This window comes from Hevea brasiliensis, chromosome 14, assembly GCF_030052815.1.
Source record: "Hevea brasiliensis isolate MT/VB/25A 57/8 chromosome 14, ASM3005281v1, whole genome shotgun sequence".
NCBI lineage: Eukaryota > Viridiplantae > Streptophyta > Magnoliopsida > Malpighiales > Euphorbiaceae > Hevea > Hevea brasiliensis.
Window position 1 is genome coordinate 86,046,036 of NC_079506.1, and position 19,818 is coordinate 86,065,853.

Here is a 19,818-nt window from a genome sequence, read left to right on the forward strand (position 1 = left end):
AAGGGAAAAAGAAGGGAGCAGAGGCGTTTTGCAAGAGGGAGAGATGAGTAAAAACAGAATAACGGACGAAAAGGCATTTGAAACGGCTTTTCATTTGGGTTAAGGAGCGAAACTCCTGGGACTTTAAATTTAAATTATATATATATCATATCCTTCTAATAATTTCCCCTTTTAATAAGATTAAAAAGAATAGGAAAAATAAAAAGATGGAATGTCTATATTTCAGATTTTTTTTTAATTTATAAAAAGAACTCATATTTAATCCTTCAAGAAATTATTGTTGGGAAATGACCATGAACTTAGAAAAATATAATAAATATTAATTTTTTATGAATCTTAAAATAAAAAAATTGAATCTTATTATGTTTAAAAAAATAAAAAAATTTGTTGAATTCATAACATTTGATTTAATTATCAAAATTTGAAAAAAAAATGTAAAAAATTATGAAATGTTTGTGAGTGTGAATTATATAAAAATAAAAATTTTATTAAAATTATTATATTTTATTTTTGATACCCGTATAATAATGACATAAAAGTAATCATTTTAAATCTTTAATTTTTAAATTTATTATCAATATATAAGATTTGAAACAAATTCAAATTATTTTTATCTATAATATTCAAACAATATATTTAATTTAAATTTAAATTCATAAAATCAAATCTCTTAATTCAAATATAGGATTAATTAATTTATAAGTATTACATTATATAATAATGATGAGTCTTATTTAAAATCATATGATTCTAATGTGTGGATTGAAATGGATACTCACATTATATATAATAAATTACATCTTTAAGATTTTCAATCAAGCATATGTTAATGTAAGCATTTGTGTAAAAGTAAATAAATCTTTCTACCAATTTTTGCAGCATATTTATAATTTTTATCTGCATGCCATATTTCATTTTAATTTCATTAAAAATCAAATTTAATACTTAACTTTCTGCAGAGCCAGCCTAATGGCACAATCCCAATTAAGTTACAAAGAGAAGCGGACATGCAAATGAAGACAGAAATGATAATTAAAACCTGGTTATATATTACTAAATTAATTACTTTTCATGGTCTTCTGCAATATGGCAGCATACAATTGCAAGCCTTCTTTCTCCTTTTTCATCATTCTTTAACATGACATGATCATAAAATTAATAAAACACGAAAAACCTTTGATAAAAAAAAAAAAAAATTCCCATATAATTATATTTATTTTTATTTAAAAAAATTAAAAAAATTCCTATATTTTTAATTTAAATTAGTCTAAAATTAAGAACTATATAGACTTATGCGGCTCAAAACTTAATTTTAGACTTATTTGATTCTCTACACTTATTTGATTTTTTTATTTTTATTTTTTTAAAAATAAAATTTTTAATATAAAAAAATTAAAATTTTTTATTATGAAAATGAGAATTAACAAAATAAATAAATAAAATTAAGTTCTTATAAAATTTTAGATATAAAATAGGGGTTCACATTTTTAATATAGAACTAATTAATTAGAAATAAATATTAAGATAGCTTTGACTTAATTATGAGTAGGTGATGCGTTTACTTTCTTTTATGGTGTCACAAAAGAAAACATTCCTCTTCTCAATTATTTTGTTATTAATATTCTCAATAATTTCAATTTTATTTTTTTTAATTCAACAGAAAAGATATCATCCTGCACGAGATTCTTAATGAATGTTCATTTGGTGATATTTCATTATCATTTAGTTTGTATAATTAAACTTTTGATAAAGTACAAATTATATAATAAGTTTACATGGTGTTGCTGGTCAGGAAAGAATGCTTAATTAAGAATTATTCAGATTATTAACTTAAATTGGTCTATGCAAGTTCATCTTAAAATATGTTTTTTTTTTTATTGTAAATTAATCTTTACTGGGAGGGAATGATTCTATGCTCTGATTTTGTAGTTCGAATTATTATTATTATTATTGATAAAAAGGTTAGTTGGATAAGTGATATGTTATTAATTTCAAACAAACTTTAATTACAAGTTCCAGAAGTAAGAAAATCATGTATATAAATAAGAGAAAAAAAAAAAGCTTTCATTAACAACTAAACTAGCCAATAACATCTGCCGAAGCATAAATTATATTAACACAGCATAAATTAATATATCAAAATCTGAAGCAAAATTATATTAAAATTCCAAAAATCTGACTTGATCAGGTTATAAAATGACTGCTGCTAACAACTCATATTATACTATAATATCTTATAATGTTTAGAGTTTCCTTTAGCTTTGCTGCTTTTATTATTATTATTATTATTATTATTATTATTATTTACACTTTTTTTTTCTAATATTTTTGGTCTTGGTCAAATTACTATTTTTAAAATAAAAAAGAAATATTTGATTAAAACAAATAAAAAGTCAATTTTGAACAGAAAAATGTTATTATTATTATTATTATTATTATTATTTTTTTTTACTTACGATTGGAATTACCCTCAAGTTAAATTTGCACACCTTGGTGATACATTTAGTTTTTTTTTTATTATTATTTTTTAAATCTTCTCAATAATAAAAACTCAAGAATTTCAACTCTTAATTTTGTAGGTAAAGTTTGTTTGAAATCAGTTTCACGCCATTGATTTAATCACTTATTAATTAATTTTAAAGTATTTTAAATGAAGTGAAGGATAATCTAGAAGAAAATGAGATTCAGATACTAACTAATTAGACTAATACAATTGTGTTGATTTCCTTTTGTCGAGGTGAAATTTTATCATCATGAGCTCAAAATACTTCATATCCATGGTGAATTGGTCTATAATAAGACCATTTCTATAATTTCTAATTAACACCGGCTTCAGAAGATGACTATGTTCGCTGAATTATGGAACCTAATTAATTAAGTTCTTTAAAAAAATATAATAAATCAAATAGCAAAAGATTTTGGGAATGAATTGGTGGAGTTAATATTCACTCTTTATATAAGAACTTGTTCCAATACCAGTATTATCATTGCAAAGTCCTTGTACTTCCAAGAATGGCAAGCCTGAAATCATATCTTTCGTGCCTTCTCTTACTCAGCCTCGCCTCTACCCTTCTTCGCAGTAGCTCAGCTTCTCAGGACGATCGAAAGGCAAATGATTTTTTTCTTTAAATTAGTTTCCTTCTTTTGCTACCCTCTTTCAAGATTTGATGAAATTCTAAGAGTCTTATAATTTTATGCAGTCGTACATTGTGTATATGGGTCACCGGCCTGATAAGGATCAAGTCTCCATTTCATCGCGTCACTTGAACATGCTACAAGAAGCAACTGGCAGGTTAGGTTTATATTTTATGAATTAATGGAAACTATTGCATTGGCAACGTAACAAGTAGCAACGTACAAGCAACATGAAGAATGATATAATTTTTCAGCAATATAAAATTGACCCTGATCTTTTTTACTAAAAATTCATATTATTTCAGAAATTTCTCTCCTGAAAGTCTACACAGCTTCAAAAGAACTTTCCACGGTTTTGTTGCTAAGCTATCTGAAGATGAAGTACAAAAGATTGCAGGTTGGTGCAATTTCATTCACATTATTAGAATTCAGGTGATGAAGCGAGAAGAGTGGTGTTTTCTTCAATAAGCTGATACCATCTGTGTAACTCTGGAAATACAGGAAAGGAAGGTGTAGTGTCAGTGTTTCCCAATGAAAAGAAGAAACTGCACACAACAAGGTCATGGGACTTCATGGGATTTTCCCAGCAGGTTAAAAGAACGAATCTTGAAAGCGATATCATTGTTGGGATGATTGACACTGGAATTTGGCCAGAGTCCCAAAGCTTTAATGATGAAGGATTTGGTCCGCCACCCAGCAAATGGAAGGGCTCTTGCCATGTCTCATCTAATTTCTCTTGCAACAAGTAAACTCCACCACCCATATGCAAATATAGCCCATTTTTTTATATGTTAAAGTAGTTTCTTATCAAGTGAGTTCCTCTGTATATATATGCAGTAAAATTATAGGAGCAAAATTTTATAGAAGCGATGGATTATTTGGTCCAAATGATCTTAAGTCTCCAAGAGATTCACAAGGCCATGGAACACATACGGCTTCAACTGCAGCTGGGGAATTAGTTAACATGGCAAGCCTGTATGGCCTTGGCATCGGAACAGCTCGTGGCGGAGTTCCTTCAGCACGGATTGCTGTGTACAAAGTTTGCTGGTCAGACGGTTGCTGGGATGCTGACATTCTTGCAGCATTTGATGATGCAATTGCTGATGGAGTTGACATTATATCTATTTCTCTTGGAGGCTCTACTCCTTTAGACTATTTCAACGATTCAATTGCAATTGGAGCTTTTCATGCTATGAAACATGGGATATTGACTTCAAGCTCCGGAGGAAATGCTGGACCTGATCTTGCAACAATCAGAAATTTTTCCCCATGGTCTCTTTCTGTGGCAGCGAGCACCATTGACAGAAAGTTCATCACAAAGGTTCGGCTAGGAAATAACAGAACTTATGAGGTAATGGTTACATAGAATTCTACAAGACTAAGAACATATTTTATTAGTAAACCTATGATTGAGATATTTATTCGTCTTCATTTCTGATCATTTACATGATTTCCTTGAATCCAGGGCATCTCCATAAACACATTTGATACTAATAATGCCATGTTTCCTATAATCTATGGAGGAGATGCTCCAAACATCACTGGAAATTTTACAGGTTCTAAGTCCAGGTATAAAAAAAAAAAAAAAAAATTCTTCTATATGACAATATATAGGGTTGAAAATGGAAATTAATGAAAGATAAATGAAACTAAAATGCAGGTTATGCTCTACAAACTCATTGGACCCACGCCTAGTGAAGGGAAAAATAGTTGTTTGCGATGAATTGAATTCTGGGAAAGCTCCATTCTTGGCTGGTGCAGCTGGCATTGTAATGCAAGAACAAGGCCCTAAAGATGTTGCTTTCTCTTTTCCATTGCCTGCTTCTTATCTTGGCCATGAAGAGGGTACCAGCATTCTCTCCTACGTAATCTTAACACGGTATCATGATATATTTTCACCAGAATTTAGTTACGTTAATAAGTAGGCTTATATTGAATTTATTACTAATCATCAATTCTTAATACAAATTACAGACATGCAGCTGCCACTATATATAAAAGTAATGAGGTAAATGATTCATTGGCCCCTTATGTGGTTTCATTTTCATCAAGAGGTCCAAATCCAATTACTCTTGATGTTCTCAAGGTAATTCACATGATTAAAGTTGTTTAAATGGGCTTCTAAGATGACTAATATACTGATCTTTTTAAGTGCTTATGTATCTTGCAGCCTGATATATCTGCCCCAGGAGTTGACATTTTAGCTTCTTGGTCCTTAATTTCTTCAGTTAGTGAAATTCAAGGGGATAATAGAAGAGTACCATATAATATAATCTCAGGAACTTCAATGGCTTGTCCACATGCAACCGGGGCTGCTGCTTATGTCAAATCGTTTCACCCAACATGGTCTCCTGCAGCCATCAAATCTGCTCTTATGACTACAGGTGAGTTCTTGAAGATCATTTGCTATGTTGAAGATCGCATGCTTTTGTCCTTATTATTATTAATTTTTAGTTTTTATTGAATTATTGATGCGTAGTGGCCAACTCTCTTTCCTGTATTTTCAGCTTTTGCAATGAATTCTGAAATCAACCCTGAAGCTGAATTTGCGTATGGAGCTGGACATATAAATCCTGTTAAGGCTATTGATCCTGGATTGATCTACGATGCAGAGCCACTGGACTACGTAAAATTTTTGTGTGGGCAAGGATACAATACAAGTCTTCTACAGATGGTTACCGGGGACAACAGCAGCTGCTCTAAAGCAACCAATGGAACAGTTTGGGATCTGAACTATCCTTCCTTTGCACTTTCTACTTCACCCTCAGAGTTTATTAGCCGTGTCTATAATAGGATTGTCACAAATGTTGGTTCACCAACTTCCACATACAAAGCTACTGTGACTTCGCCACAAGGACTTAAAATCCAAGTGAATCCTAGCATCCTATCATTTACTTCTCTTGGTGAGAAGCTAGCTTTTGCTCTTACAATTGAAGGGACATTAGATGATTCAATGGTCTCTGCTTTTTTGGTGTGGGATGATGGAGTACATCAAGTGAGGAGCCCAATTACTGTTTATGTAGTGACAAAATAAAATTCAGGAGACGTCACCATATCAAAAAAAGCAATGCCAGCGAAAATACAAGCAGAACCATCACATGTGTGCTTGTAATTTCTTAGGACTAACCTAATAGCTATCAGGTTACACTTTTCTTTTGTATACTCTTTTATCATTGTATAACTTTATTTCATGTACACTTCTTTATCAATTAATACAGATAGGGATTACATCAAAGGTATTGGAGGGAGGGGAGAAGGGGCTTGGCTCCCTCAATCCTTTTTTTTTTAATTATTACAATAAATCATAGCGATAAATCACCTGTAACACCCAACTTAGAATATGATATGCTAAATGAAAAAACATTGACTCCCTCAATTCTTCTAAAATATATATGTAGTAAAAAATATTTTATTTTAATTAATATTCGTAAAAAATAATTTCCATGCTATTTTCTAGTAAAAAAAAATCAACTAATTAAAATTTTAATTTTATAATATAAAATTTACATGATATTAGCTATTATTTAAAGAAGAATAATTTATAAATTTATATTCAAAATTAAATAATGAAAATAATATCACATTAAAACTTTTAGCTTTTTTTTTATATATATATGCGACAATAATAATAAACTCAAAAATATACTTTTATAAAAAGAACTTTAATTTAATGTGAGTTGAACTATTAATTGTCTTTCTATTTTGATTTGCATCAGTTGTATTTTAATTTATTAAACTATTAATTATAATTTGTATTTAAACTACTTGTACCAAAAATTCAATTTTATAATATTAATCTGACAAAAAATAAAAGTATATATTTATTTTTTCACATTTATAAAACTACATAAAATTATAAATTTATGACTATTTTTCCTTTTTTACCTTTCCTTATTCATTATATTTAATTATATTCAATTTAATTATATATTTTCGTTTCCTTCCTGTTCATATTTTCTATTTATATTGCATTCTTACATTATATTTTAATTACATGTTCATTTTAATTCTATTTTAATTTTATTCAATTAATGTATTTATAACAAGAGTTTTAATCAATCCTATTTTAATTTGAATTAAAACATTATTTTTTATTTCTATTTTAATTTGTATTAATTCTATTTTAAATTGGATTAAACTATTAATTATAGTTCTATTTTAATTTGTATTCAAATGCTATGTCTATAAAATATATATTTTATTAATTTATATATATATAATTAATTTTCATTATTATCTTTAAGCAAATATAGCATTGAAAATCAAGTTCTATCAACAATTTATTGTGCAAGGTAAAATTTCAGTTTTTAATTTTTTAATTATTTTTACCTATTGTGCTAATTGTGTAATAGTATGGATTTTTTTTTATTTTTTTATTTTTTTATCATGATCATATACATTGGCATGATTTAAATTGTATTCTATGTAACTGGAGGACTCTTTTATTTGTCTTTGTATTTTTATTGGCAATAGGTAAAAAATTAAAAAAATTAAAAATTTATCCTTCTTTCAGTGGTGCCTAGTTCGTCTATTTTCTTTTTCTTATTTTCTTGTTTGTTTTTAATATATAGTTCACTTTTTTTTTTTTTTTTTGCTTTCTTCAGTTAAATAATTATAATTTCTTACCTTATAAAACTTAAAGAAATCAAACATAAATATGAATATTGTTTATTTATATTCTATTACCATATTTTGTTTCTCTCTACATAAAAGTGATATTTTGGTAACATTGTATCAGTATTTAATAATTATAATCTTTTATTGGTATCTAACATGTTTTCCAACTTATATTACTTCATTTAGTACAAAATATTAAAAAAATAAGTGAAAATAACATTAGTTTTTCCCAATTGGATTAATACCGTTGTGAGTTAAATTCTTATTACCATCTTGAGCTCAAAATACTTCATGTCCATGCTGAATAGGTCTATATATATAAGAACATTTCTATAATTTCTAATTAATTCCCTGAATTAAATGGAACCTAATTAATTAAGAATGGAACCTAATTAATTAAGTTCTTTAAACAAATAAAAATATAACAAATCAGATACCAAGAAATTTTGGGAATGACTTAGTGGAGTTAATATCAGTTAATTTTAAGAGAGCATTAGGCAAATTGCACTTTAATTTATTTTAAATGAGCTTATATAAATTATTGTATTACTTTACACATTAAAATAAATAAAAATAAATAGTCAATTTAATATTGAAGCTCGATTATTTATATATTGTCTTTTCATTTCATATTTTTTCAATATCAATTCTTAATTTTCTTATATAAGAACTTGTTCTAATATCTGTATTGTACAAAACCATATTCTTATCCTTGCAATAATATGGCAAGCATAAAATCGTATCTTTCGTGCCTTCTCTTACTCAGCTTCGCCTCTACCCTTCTTCGTAGTGGCTCAGCTTCTCAGGACGATCGAAAGGCAATTAAAATTTTCTTTACAATGTCTTTCTTTTGCTACCCTTTTTCAAGACTTGATGAAATTCTAAGTCTTATAATTTTATGCAGTCATACATTGTGTATATGGGTCAAAGGCCTAATAAGGATCAAGTCTCCATTTCATCTCTTCACTTGAGCATGCTACAAAAAGCCAGTGGAAGGTTAGGTTCATATTATAATTTATGAATCAATGTAAACTACTCCATTGGCACCGCAACAAATAGAAATATACAAGTATGAAGAATGATATAATTTTTCAGCAATATAAAATTGACCAAGATATTTCCATTACAATGTTAGAATTAACGGTAAAAATTTTACAGCAACATTAATTTTAACGTCTACAAAGGTAATATACAACCATGAACAATTACTGACAATGATATATAAAAAAGATATGACAGTAATTATTATTATTATTAAAATTTTTTTACAGTAATAATTATTATTGTCAATAATAAATTTTTTTTTTTGCAGCAACCACAATTTCATTATTAAATATCCATGTCCATAATTTTGTAACAACAACATACAATAATTCATAAAATGCTGCTATAAATTTATGGTAATAAATTTTATATTTTTTATAACAAAAATTTTTTCTGCTTAAATCTAACATTTCTGTTATTAAAAAATTCATATTATTTCAGAAATTTCTCTCCTGAAAGTCTAGTGAACAGCTTCAAAAGAACGTTCCATGGATTTGTTGCAAAGCTACCTGAAGATGAAGCACAAAAGAATGCAGGTTGGTGCAATTTTCATTTACAATATTAGAAACTCAAGTCTTACCTCAAAATTGAGGTGTTGAAGCTTTAATTCTTTTGTATTATTTCAACGTAGAATATTTATCTCTAACACATCATATTTCTTTTATATATAAATAAAAAAAAAAATGGCAATAGAGAGGAGTGGTGCTTTCTTCAATAAGCTGATGGCCATCTGTGTAACTCTGGGAATACGGGAATGAAAGGTGTAGTGTCTGTTTTTCCTAATGAAATGAAGAAACTTCACACAACAAGGTCATGGGACTTCATGGGATTTTCCCAGCAGGTTAAAAGAACGAATCTTGAAAGCGATATCATTGTTGGGATGATTGACACTGGAATTTGGCCAGAGTCCCAAAGCTTTAATGATGAAGGATTTGGTTCGCCTCCTACCAAATGGAAGGGCTCTTGCCATGTCTCATCCAGTTTCTCTTGCAACAAGTAAACGCCAACAACCCATATACAAATATAGCCCCTTTATTTTTTTTTCCCATGTTATATATCAAGTGAGTTCCTATACATATATGCTGTAAAATTATAGGAGCAAAATTTTATCGAAGCAATGGATTATTAGGTGCAAAAGATCTTAAGTCTCCAAGAGATTCACAAGGCCATGGAACACATACAGCTTCAACTGCAGCTGGGGGAGTAGTTAACATGGCAAGCCTGTATGGCCTTGGCATAGGAACAACCCGCGGAGGAGTTCCATCAGCTAGGATTGCTGTTTACAAAGTTTGCTGGTCAGACCGTTGCTGGGATGCTGACGTTCTTGCAGCATTTGATGATGCAATTGCTGATGGAGTTGACATCATATCTGTTTCTCTTGGAGGCTCTACTCCTTTAGACTATTTCAAAGATTCAACCGCAATTGGAGCTTTTCACGCTATGAAACATAGTATATTGACTTTAAACTCTGCAGGAAATTATGGGCCTGTACTAAGAACAATCACAAATTTTTCCCCATGGTCTCTTTCTGTGGCAGCGAGCACCATTGACAGAGAGTTCATCACCAAGGTTCGGCTAGGAAATAACAGAACTTATGAGGTAATGGTTACATAGAATTCTACAAGACTAAAAACATATTTTTATTAGAACACCTATGATTGAGATATACTAAAAGTCTTCATTTCTGATCATTTACATGTTTTCCCTGAATCCAGGGTATTTCCATAAACACATTTGATCTAAATAATACCATGCTTCCAATAATCTATAGAGAAAATGCTCCAAACACCAATGGAAATTTTGCAGGCTCTAGGCCCAGGTTAATATATATATATATATATATATATATATATATATATATATATATATATATATATATATATATATTCTTCTATATGACAATAGGGTTGACAATGGAAATTAATTCCAGATAAAATGAAACAAAAATGCAGGTTATTGGACTCAAGTTTAGTGAAGGGCAAAATTGTTTACGATGAAATGGATTCCGGTGTATCTGCATTCTTGGCTTGTGCAGCTGGCATTTTAACTCAATACCAAGGCGTTAAAGATGTTGCTGAGTCTTTTCCGTTGCCTGCTTCTTGTCTTGGACATGACGAGGGTAGCAGCATTCTCTCCTACATAAACTCAACAGGGTATAGATTCCAAATATATTTTTCACCAGAATTTTGTTTTAGTTCTTGACATTAATAAGTAGGCTTATAATGAATTTATTACTAATCATCATTTCTTCGTACAAATTGCAGAATCGCATCTGCCACTATATATAAAAGTAACCAGGCAAAGAATTCATTGGCCCCTTATGTGGTTGCATTTTCATCAAGAGGTCCAAATCCAATTACTCGAGATATTCTCAAGGTAATTCACAGGACTAAGTTTGCTCAAATAGGCTTCTAATATGAATAATGTACCAATCTTTTAAATGCATATATGTATATATCTTGCAGCCTGATATATCTGCCCCAGGAGTTGACATTCTAGCTTCTTGGTCATTACTTCGTTCAGTTACAGAAATTCCAGAGGATAATAGAAGAGTACCATATAATATAATCTCAGGAACTTCAATGGCTTGCCCACATGCAACTGGGGCTGCTACTTGGGCTGCTGCTTATGTCAAATCGTATCACCCAACATGGACTCCTGCTGCCTTCAAATCTGCTCTTATGACTACATGTGAGTTCTTGAAGATCATTAGCTATGTTGAAGATCAAATGTTCTTGTCCTTAATTTTTAGTTTATAATGAATTATTGATACGTAGTGGCTCTTGCCTGCATTTCCAGCTTTTCCAATGAATTCTAAAATCAACTCTGAAGCTGAATTTGCATATGGAGCTGGACATATAAATCCTGCAAAGGCTATTAATCCAGGATTGATCAACGATGCAGAGCCAATCGACTACATAAAATTTTTGTGTGGACAAGGATACAATAGCAGTCTTCTACAAATGGTTACAGGGGACAACGGCAGCTGCTCAGTTAATGGAACAGTTTGGGATCTGAGCTATCCTTCCTTTGCACTTTCTATTGCACCCTCAGAGTTCATTAGCCGTGTCTATAATAGGATTGTCACAAATGTTGGCTCACCAACTTCCACATGCAAAGCTACAGTGACTTCCCCTCATGGATTTAAATCCAAGTGAATCCTAGCATCCTATCATTTACCTCTCTTAATGAGAATTTATCTTTTGCTCTTACAGTTGAAGGGAAGTTAGAATTAGAAGATATCATGGTCTCTGCTTCTTTGGTGTGGGATGACGGAGTACATCAAGTGAGGAGCCCAATTACTGTTTATGTAGTGACACAATAAAATTCAGGAGACATTACCATATCAAAAGCAATATATGCCTATGAAAATACAAGAAGAACCATCACATATTGTAATTTCTTAGGACTAAACTAAGAGCAACTATATTATTTAAGTAAATATAATTATATTAATAAATATATTAAAATTTTGGTTAGATTTCTTTAATATATCCTCTATTAATATTAAATTGCTTATGTTATTAAATTATTATTAAAATTAATTAAATTTGTTTGTAATACATATTAAATGGGTACAAGAAACTAATGAATTAATTAGTTTTTTAAAAAAAGTGGACCATAATTTTATTTTATTTTTTTTAAGGGAGTGGACCATAATTTAGAATAAGTGAAAAAAGAGAATGAGTTATCTTAATAGGACATAGAGAATAAAAATTTATAATTATATCTATTCACTATAGGCATTTGTGATACGTCCAGTGAGAAGGTTGTATCTTAAAATTTTAAGATAGTACATTGCAAATGACAGACAAAACCTTAACAATAGTGTTGCAAATAAAATATAATTTATGAGATGTTTTTTGCTAATTTATACAATAGTAATAAATATGTTTTGCTTAAGTGTTGTCAACCATTTGCCTTTTCGGATATTTCAAGAGCTACCAACAACTTGAAATTAACATAGCAAAAGCCAAAAGGATAAAAATTTTGTGTTACAATATTGAATCAAAATTGTAGCAAAATGATGATAATCATTAAAAATAATAAATGCTACAAGTATGTTTCACCAATTGTTCAAGGAAAACAACTTCTCTGCAAAAAGCTGCTTACATTTGGAAAAAATTATTTTATTATTTTTCTGTTATTATAAATAAAATTTATCAAATTTAATTAAAATATTAAAAAATAATTTTCCCAACAACGACGACTTCAACATTAATGCCAAACAGATCCTACATTATTTTTTAGTTACAATTGTTCAGGGAAAGGGAATCCATAAGCCAAGAGCTTGAAATCAAGTCATTGGTACAGACATAATACACAACAAAAATAATCCGACATGTTCATCTTTTTTTTCAAAACATATTGTCTGGAAAAGAATTTTTTTTGGCCTGTTTTTTATGTCCAGTGATGGCTAGCAGTATCCAGGAGGAAATTGGCCGGCCTTGGAAGGACTTCCGCTGTTGACGGGTTTACCAATGGTTTCAGAACTCACTGTAGAGGGAAAGTCGAATGATTGTGCTTTTTTTACCTCTATAAAAGCCATGCTCTAGTTTGACATTTGCATAGAAATTAGTAGCAAGAAACTCCCAGCTCCCAGTCTCAGGGCACTTGCTCAAATGGCAAGCCAAAATTGCCCACATCCAAGGCTTCTCCTTATTATAAGCCTCACCTGTAGTCTTGTTATTAGCTGCCATGGCACACCTGAAACAGATAGAAAGGCATTCAATTTCATCTCTAATAGTTTTTGCTTTGCTCTTAATTCTATGAATTTCATCAGTCTTTTTATGTTAGTACTGTTTTTGTTTTTGTCATTCTCATTTCATTCTTATCTGCCATTATAGCAAGCTAAACAAGGAAATCACAAGCCCTTTTTCTTCTACCATTTTTTCAGGGATTTGAAGTTAAACATTTATAAGAGAAATCGACTTTGGCATAATGAGTGCTTATACCCACACACTAGCTTAATCTTTGCCCCCTAATGGAGAAAAATAAGAGGCAGCTCACCTTAGAAAAATTTACCCATTACACCCACAAAAATATAACTAGATCGCACCACTAATTGAAAACTTTCGTAAAGTTTAGAATAACTACACAAATAGACACAACATGTAGCAAACATTATCGAAATATAACATTTGAATAAAACTTGGCAATTTGTGGATGCAGACATTTATTGTGTACATGGGTGACCGTCCAAAGGGTGATTTTTCTGCAACAGCTTTTCATACCAGCATGCTACAAGAGGTTGTTGGCAGGTTAACATTTTAACTAGACTTAAATTTTAAGAGGCTAAAATGTGACCTAATAAGATAACTAGTAATTTCAATTTGGGATTAGTAAGTTTGTCCCATCCAGTGAGGTTTAAGAAGGAGCTAACTCTCTTAGTGGATTAATTTAACAGTGGTGCATCAGATTTTTTGGTCCACAGCTATCACAGGAGCTTCAATGGCTTTGTTGCTAAGTTGACTGAAGAGGAGAAGCAGAAACTGGAAGGTAGGGATTAGCACTATTCGGTTTGAAATGAATAAACCGAACTGAACCACTTTAATTCGGTAATTCAGTTCCATTTTTAAGATAATTCAATTTGATTCGGTTCGGTTCAGTTCGATTTTGTATTTTAAGAATTTCAGTTATTTCAGTTCGATTTGGTTTTGGAGAAAAAAATCAATTGAATCAAACCGAACCGAATTATTTTATTTATTTTTATAGGGAATTTATGAATTATATGTAATTATATATATATATATATATACATATATATATAAATTGTTTAATTTCAGTGTTTAATGGTTATTAGGTTCAAACCAAAGTCAAAATCGGACTCAATAACTTGAAAATTCATCAAAATTAAAAAATTCATCAAAATTCAAAAACTGATCGGTTCAAACCAAACTGAACTGAAATAGAGCGGCGCGGTTCGATTTGGTTTGAACCAAATACTTAGCCCTACTAGAAGGCAGTTGTAAAGAGGACATAGAGGAAAATTTTATATATTCAAACAGAGGAAAACCCACATTAGAATTAATAACTCTGATGTAAGTTTTGGTCGTTTTGTCTTTTCCAGGTATGGAAGGTGTGGTGTCTGTGTTCCCTAGTGAAAAGAAGAAACTCCATACAACACGGTCCTGGAACTTCATGGGTTTCCCCTTGAATGTTACAAGATCAACTTATGAAAGTGACATCATTATTGGAATGCTCGACACAGGAATTTGGCCTGAGTCTGAAAGTTTTAATGACAAAGGATTTGGTCCACCTCCAACCAAATGGAAGGGCATTTGCCAAGGATCCTCCAATTTCACATGCAACAAGTAAGCTTTAAGCCCTTTGTTTCTGACTTAGACAAGCAAACGCATACAAAAATTTTTAAAGGAATATCCTAACCTTTTGAAATTTTTATGTGTTCGTAGCAAAGTAATTGGAGCTCGATACTACCACAGCGAAGGAGAAGTAGGTCCAGGAGAAATTGCTTCACCAAGAGATTCAGAAGGCCATGGGACCCACACTGCATCAACAGCGGCAGGGGACGTAGTTAGCCATGCAAGCTTACTAGGCGTTGCTTCAGGGACTGCTCGAGGAGGCCTTCCCTCTGCCCGTATAGCTGTGTACAAGATATGTTGGTCTGATGGCTGTTCAGATGCTGACATTCTTGCAGCATTTGATGATGCTATTGCTGATGGAGTTGATGTAATATCTCTTTCAGTAGGAGGGTGGCCTCTGGACTATTTTCAAGATTCAATTGCCATTGGAGCTTTCCATTCAATGAAGAATGGTATTCTCACATCCAATTCTGCTGGTAATTCAGGTCCTCGATCTGAAAGTGTCTTAAACTTTTCACCTTGGGCTCTTTCTGTTGCTGCAAGCACCATAGACAGAAAGTTTGTAAGCCAGGTGAAGCTAGGTAATGGAGCAATTTATGAGGTGAGCATGCAAGTCTCAGTCCTAACAATTTCTCTTCCCACCTTTTTCAAATTTTTTGTGTTTATCACTGATCATTATATCATCTCAAGGATTAGTTGTTAAACTATGACAATAAGTTAAGGGAACCATACAAATGTAACTTTCTTCCAATGTAGGGACTCTCAATAAATACTTTCGATCTTGGAAATACTATGTACCCTATCATCTATGGTGGAGAAGCACCAAACCAAACTGCAGGATATGAAGGGATCTCTTCCAGGTAAAAAGGAGCATAAAGAATGTTGAATCTACTGTATTCTGATTTAGCAGCATGTAATTACAATTAGATGAAAGAGAAGTGTACATGTACAATGTCTACACTGAAATGCAGGTTGTGCACCTCAGGCAGCTTGAACAAGACTCTGGTGGAAGGGAAAATTGTTCTGTGTGATGCTGCAACAATTGGGAGTGGAGCCATAGCTGCTGGTGCAGTTGGCTCCATAATGCAAAATGGATTTTTCAAAGATTTGGCCAGTAGTTATATTTTACCGGCTTCCGTATTAAGAATGAGTGATGGAGCTGATATTTTGCAGTATCTAAACTCGGCTAGGTACTTCTGCAATTCATTTCATAGTATATTGGTGAATGCAGACATACTGGTTAAATGATCTAAATTGGGTTTTTTTTTTGGATCCAGCAGTGAGCCAACTGCAACAATATTGAAGAGCATCGAAATTAAGGATGAATTAGCCCCAGCTGTGGTTATATTTTCTTCAAGGGGGCCCAATCCATTAACAAGGGACATTCTGAAGGTAAAATGAAGGAAAAACTATCTATCTTAATTCCTTCTATATCACAGACTCTTTCTACTTCCTGTAACTTCTTAACCATCATGTGCAGCCTGACCTAACAGCTCCTGGAGTGGACATTTTAGCAGCATGGTCTGGAGCTTCTACTGTGACAGGATATGAAGGAGATAATAGATTTGTTCAATACAACATAATCTCTGGCACATCCATGTCTTGCCCGCACGCATCTGGTGCAGCAGCTTATGTCAAGTCATTTCACCCAACATGGTCTTCTGATGCAATTAAGTCTGCTCTAATGACAACAGGTAATGTCTATGAATGTTTCCATGAATGCTATTTTCCAAATGGATCTCAAAAGCATAATTTTATGGCATGAATCCCCAGCAAGTAACTAACTCCTAGAATTTAACCTTCCATTGCAGCATATCCCATGAATCCTGACAAAAACCCAGACGCAGAGTTTGCTTATGGATCAGGTCACATAAATCCTATTAAGGCCACAGATCCAGGTTTAGTATATGATGCTGGAGAGATAGATTATGTTAAATTTCTATGTGGACAAGGGTATGGCACTAGACAACTTCAACTTGTCACTGGAGATCAAAGCGCATGCTCTGCAGAAACCAATGGAACTGTTTGGGATCTGAATTACCCTTCTTATACTCTATCTACCAAGTATGGGGAATCTATAACTCGCACTTTCCAAAGAACTGTCACAAATGTTGGGTCACAAATATCTACTTACAAGGCAATTATAAATGCACCAGCAGGACTTAAAATTCAGGTTCAACCAAGTGTTCTTTCCTTCCAGTCCCTTGGGCAGAAACAATCTTTTGTTGTGACAGTAGAAGCTACAATGATCAAAACTATGATCTCTGGTTCTTTGGTTTGGGATGATGGGTTGCATCAAGTGAGAAGTCCTATAGTGGCACATGTTACCTATCCTTGATTAAAGTTTGAGAACTGCCAGAAACAAAATGAACAAATAATAATAATTAAAAAAAAAAAAGACAGAGTCTTTTGTCTCAGATGCGATGCAATTATGTGTTTTTTGTATCAATCACATACAAGATAGTGAATCAAACAGCTAATTAAATTAAGGGTTTAACTCCTATCATTGAGATGAATATTAACTACTACACAAAAGAATAAAACGAAAATCGATAGAAAGGTCATAGAATGATAGAAGAGGAGGAAGTAAACCCAGTACCTGAACTCTGAATATGCCCAGATGTGTAGGGAAGAATCTAAATTTGGAAGCCATTGTCAGCAACTCAACTTTTGGGAGCCCTCGGATTGTCCATGATAAAAGAAACCAGGGCACCAAACTTCTTCGATTAACTTAATTCATGTCCATCTTTAAGGCTCTGTTTGGGAAGTGTGGCAAATGGATGAAGGGATTTGAGGGAAAATAAGCCTGCGGTGTCTAGATCTTAAGAAACAACAATTGTGAGCCTCGCATGGCTATTTTTCTCTCCAAAATCCTCTCTCTATTTTTCACCTACTCCTAAATAAAGGTAAATAAATAAATAAAAATAAATTTTAAATTATTTTATTAACAGAACAAATTTTAACATTATAAGATTTTTATATTTAGTTAAATTCATATTTTATAAAATAATTGTATTATATTTCTAAAAAAGTATCCCTCCGTAAATTAAAAGAGTAAATCCTATGTAAATATGAATAAACCCTTTATAAATATGAGTGAGAGTATATATGGACCAAAATAATCTTTGCATTATCACCAAGCTAATCACAAAGAAACAATTAAATTTGAACTACTTGTATCAGCCAAGGTCAATCACCAGTAGAGATAATCCTGCTGTGCCTTTGCATTTTTCTTTTAAATTTTTTTATAAGTAAAAATTTATTATTGTTGATTTTAAATTAATAAAATTTATAAGTAGATGCAACTTGTCACCAATGGCTTTAGGAACGTAGTTTACTTCCCGATGGAAGAAGTTGGCTAAGCAGTTGCACCTTAGACAACAACAATATCATTGTCTTATAAAGTGATTTTCTATCACTAATGCTTAGCCAATGTTGAAGTCCCACATCTAAAACAAATAAGGATGTGTTTGGTAGAAAATAAAAAAATTAAGAGTTTAATGTTAATTTTGTAAATTTTAAAATTTAAAAAGGTAATTATATTAAATATTTAATTTATTTAAAAAAATATAAATTTTAATGACGTAAAAATTAACGTACCCTCTTTAAGTATTTAAATAATATTAATGATAAATTAAAAATTATAAAATAATAATTACCTCTTATTAATCCAGTATAAAACATTCTCTTAAAAGTTTATAAAAAATAAAAACCCAATCTTATGGTAATTGTTGGTGAAAGCTCAAGCAAATCAAATTTTCATGCTTCATCGACTTTTGCCTCTTAACTCATTCATTCAACTCCACCTCTCACTCCAAAATTGTAATACGAAATAAGCATGTCGGACTTATTTTCAAACTAAATAATATTTAATATTGGCTGATCCAAGCCTAAATAAGTATATATGATGTAACACCTCTAATTTTTAAATTTATTATTTTGTAAAAAAATATTAATATTTTAAATTATTTAAATTTTAGGAAATTATTTAACATTTTTCAGATTTTAGAAATCGAGTTCAATTTTCCGAAATTATGAAACTTTGATGATTTTTAAAAATTAATTTAAAGACTACGTGATAAAATTAAAAATATATTTGGACTCTACGAATTTTTCTGAGTTTTCTAGAATTTTTTCAGAATTTTTGGGCCTCGTTTTCTGTCCCAAGACAGAGTAAAAATTCAAAATTTTGTATCCTGAATCGAACCGGCCGAATCAAACCGGACCGGATCGAACCGGTTGAATCGGACCGGCCTCTTTCTTCCTTTTCTTTCTCCCCCGTGCCCGTCCCGTCTCTCTTCTTTTCTCTCCCGTTTTCTCTCTCCTCCCTCCTCCCCACGCCGGCCAGCCACCGCCCCAGCCTCCCCACCTCGCCGGCACGTCACCCCAGTGCTTCCCCATCACCAGCCGCCACCTGGAACGCCGGGAAAACGCTTGCGAAGTCACGCGACGCGTAGCGCGACGCCTGGCCTTCCCGGCCGAAATCCGGTCTATCCGGCCACCGATTGGGCCAGGTCTTGTGTCAAACACTATCTATACCTCGAGAGCTTTCCATAGACACTAAGAACACCGAAATCCATCGAGCGGTTTGCCTAATTTTTGTTTAGGAAGTTTTTGCCCATTTCGATTTTTGAGCTAGATTTCTAGCAAACTGTGAACCCCACGAGAAAACCAAAAGTAACAGAGCGCTCCACTCATC

At 31.7% G+C, this 19,818-nt stretch overlaps 3 protein-coding genes and 1 long non-coding RNA gene across 5 annotated transcripts; 3 read left to right on the plus strand and 1 right to left on the minus strand.

The window, feature by feature from the left end:
• The first annotated feature begins 2,984 nt into the window (after positions 1 to 2,984).
• On the plus strand, positions 2,985 to 6,169 carry LOC110667103 (cucumisin-like). Its single transcript, XM_058134704.1, has 10 exons — positions 2,985 to 3,108; positions 3,201 to 3,292; positions 3,441 to 3,532; positions 3,637 to 3,880; positions 3,973 to 4,486; positions 4,601 to 4,704; positions 4,796 to 5,014; positions 5,110 to 5,221; positions 5,306 to 5,519; positions 5,643 to 6,169. The coding sequence occupies exons 1-10, from the start codon at positions 3,013 to 3,015 to the stop codon at positions 6,167 to 6,169; spliced, it is 2,214 nt and encodes a 737-aa protein (XP_057990687.1). The 5' UTR covers positions 2,985 to 3,012.
• Positions 6,170 to 8,474: 2,305 nt separating this feature from the next.
• LOC110667060 (cucumisin) lies at positions 8,475 to 12,176 on the plus strand. Its single transcript, XM_058135314.1, is given in 11 exon segments — positions 8,475 to 8,570; positions 8,657 to 8,748; positions 9,238 to 9,329; positions 9,546 to 9,792; positions 9,882 to 10,395; positions 10,512 to 10,615; positions 10,749 to 10,949; positions 11,061 to 11,172; positions 11,262 to 11,487; positions 11,596 to 11,940; positions 11,943 to 12,176. Coding segments are annotated over 11 exon segments (2,208 nt in total). The 3' UTR covers positions 12,122 to 12,176.
• An 812-nt stretch (positions 12,177 to 12,988) lies between these two features.
• LOC110667085 (uncharacterized) lies at positions 12,989 to 18,039 on the minus strand. 2 transcript variants are annotated; one of them, XR_009143094.1, is made up of 4 exons: positions 17,719 to 18,039; positions 17,254 to 17,471; positions 15,184 to 15,655; positions 12,989 to 13,503 (listed from the first exon to the last, which is right to left on the minus strand). It is a non-coding gene; the product is annotated as an uncharacterized LOC110667085 (long non-coding RNA). The 2 variants fall into 2 exon arrangements; XR_002497249.2 differs by lacking the exon at positions 17,254 to 17,471 and having other exon boundaries at positions 17,719 to 18,036.
• On the plus strand, positions 13,419 to 17,471 carry LOC110667083 (cucumisin-like). The gene is made up of 10 exons (XM_058133668.1): positions 13,419 to 13,520; positions 13,969 to 14,057; positions 14,204 to 14,295; positions 14,867 to 15,110; positions 15,210 to 15,720; positions 15,876 to 15,979; positions 16,091 to 16,309; positions 16,397 to 16,511; positions 16,600 to 16,813; positions 16,931 to 17,471. Exons 1-10 carry the CDS (start codon positions 13,419 to 13,421, stop codon positions 17,455 to 17,457), a joined length of 2,217 nt encoding a protein of 738 aa, XP_057989651.1. The 3' UTR covers positions 17,458 to 17,471.
• Positions 18,040 to 19,818: the final 1,779 nt, after the last annotated feature.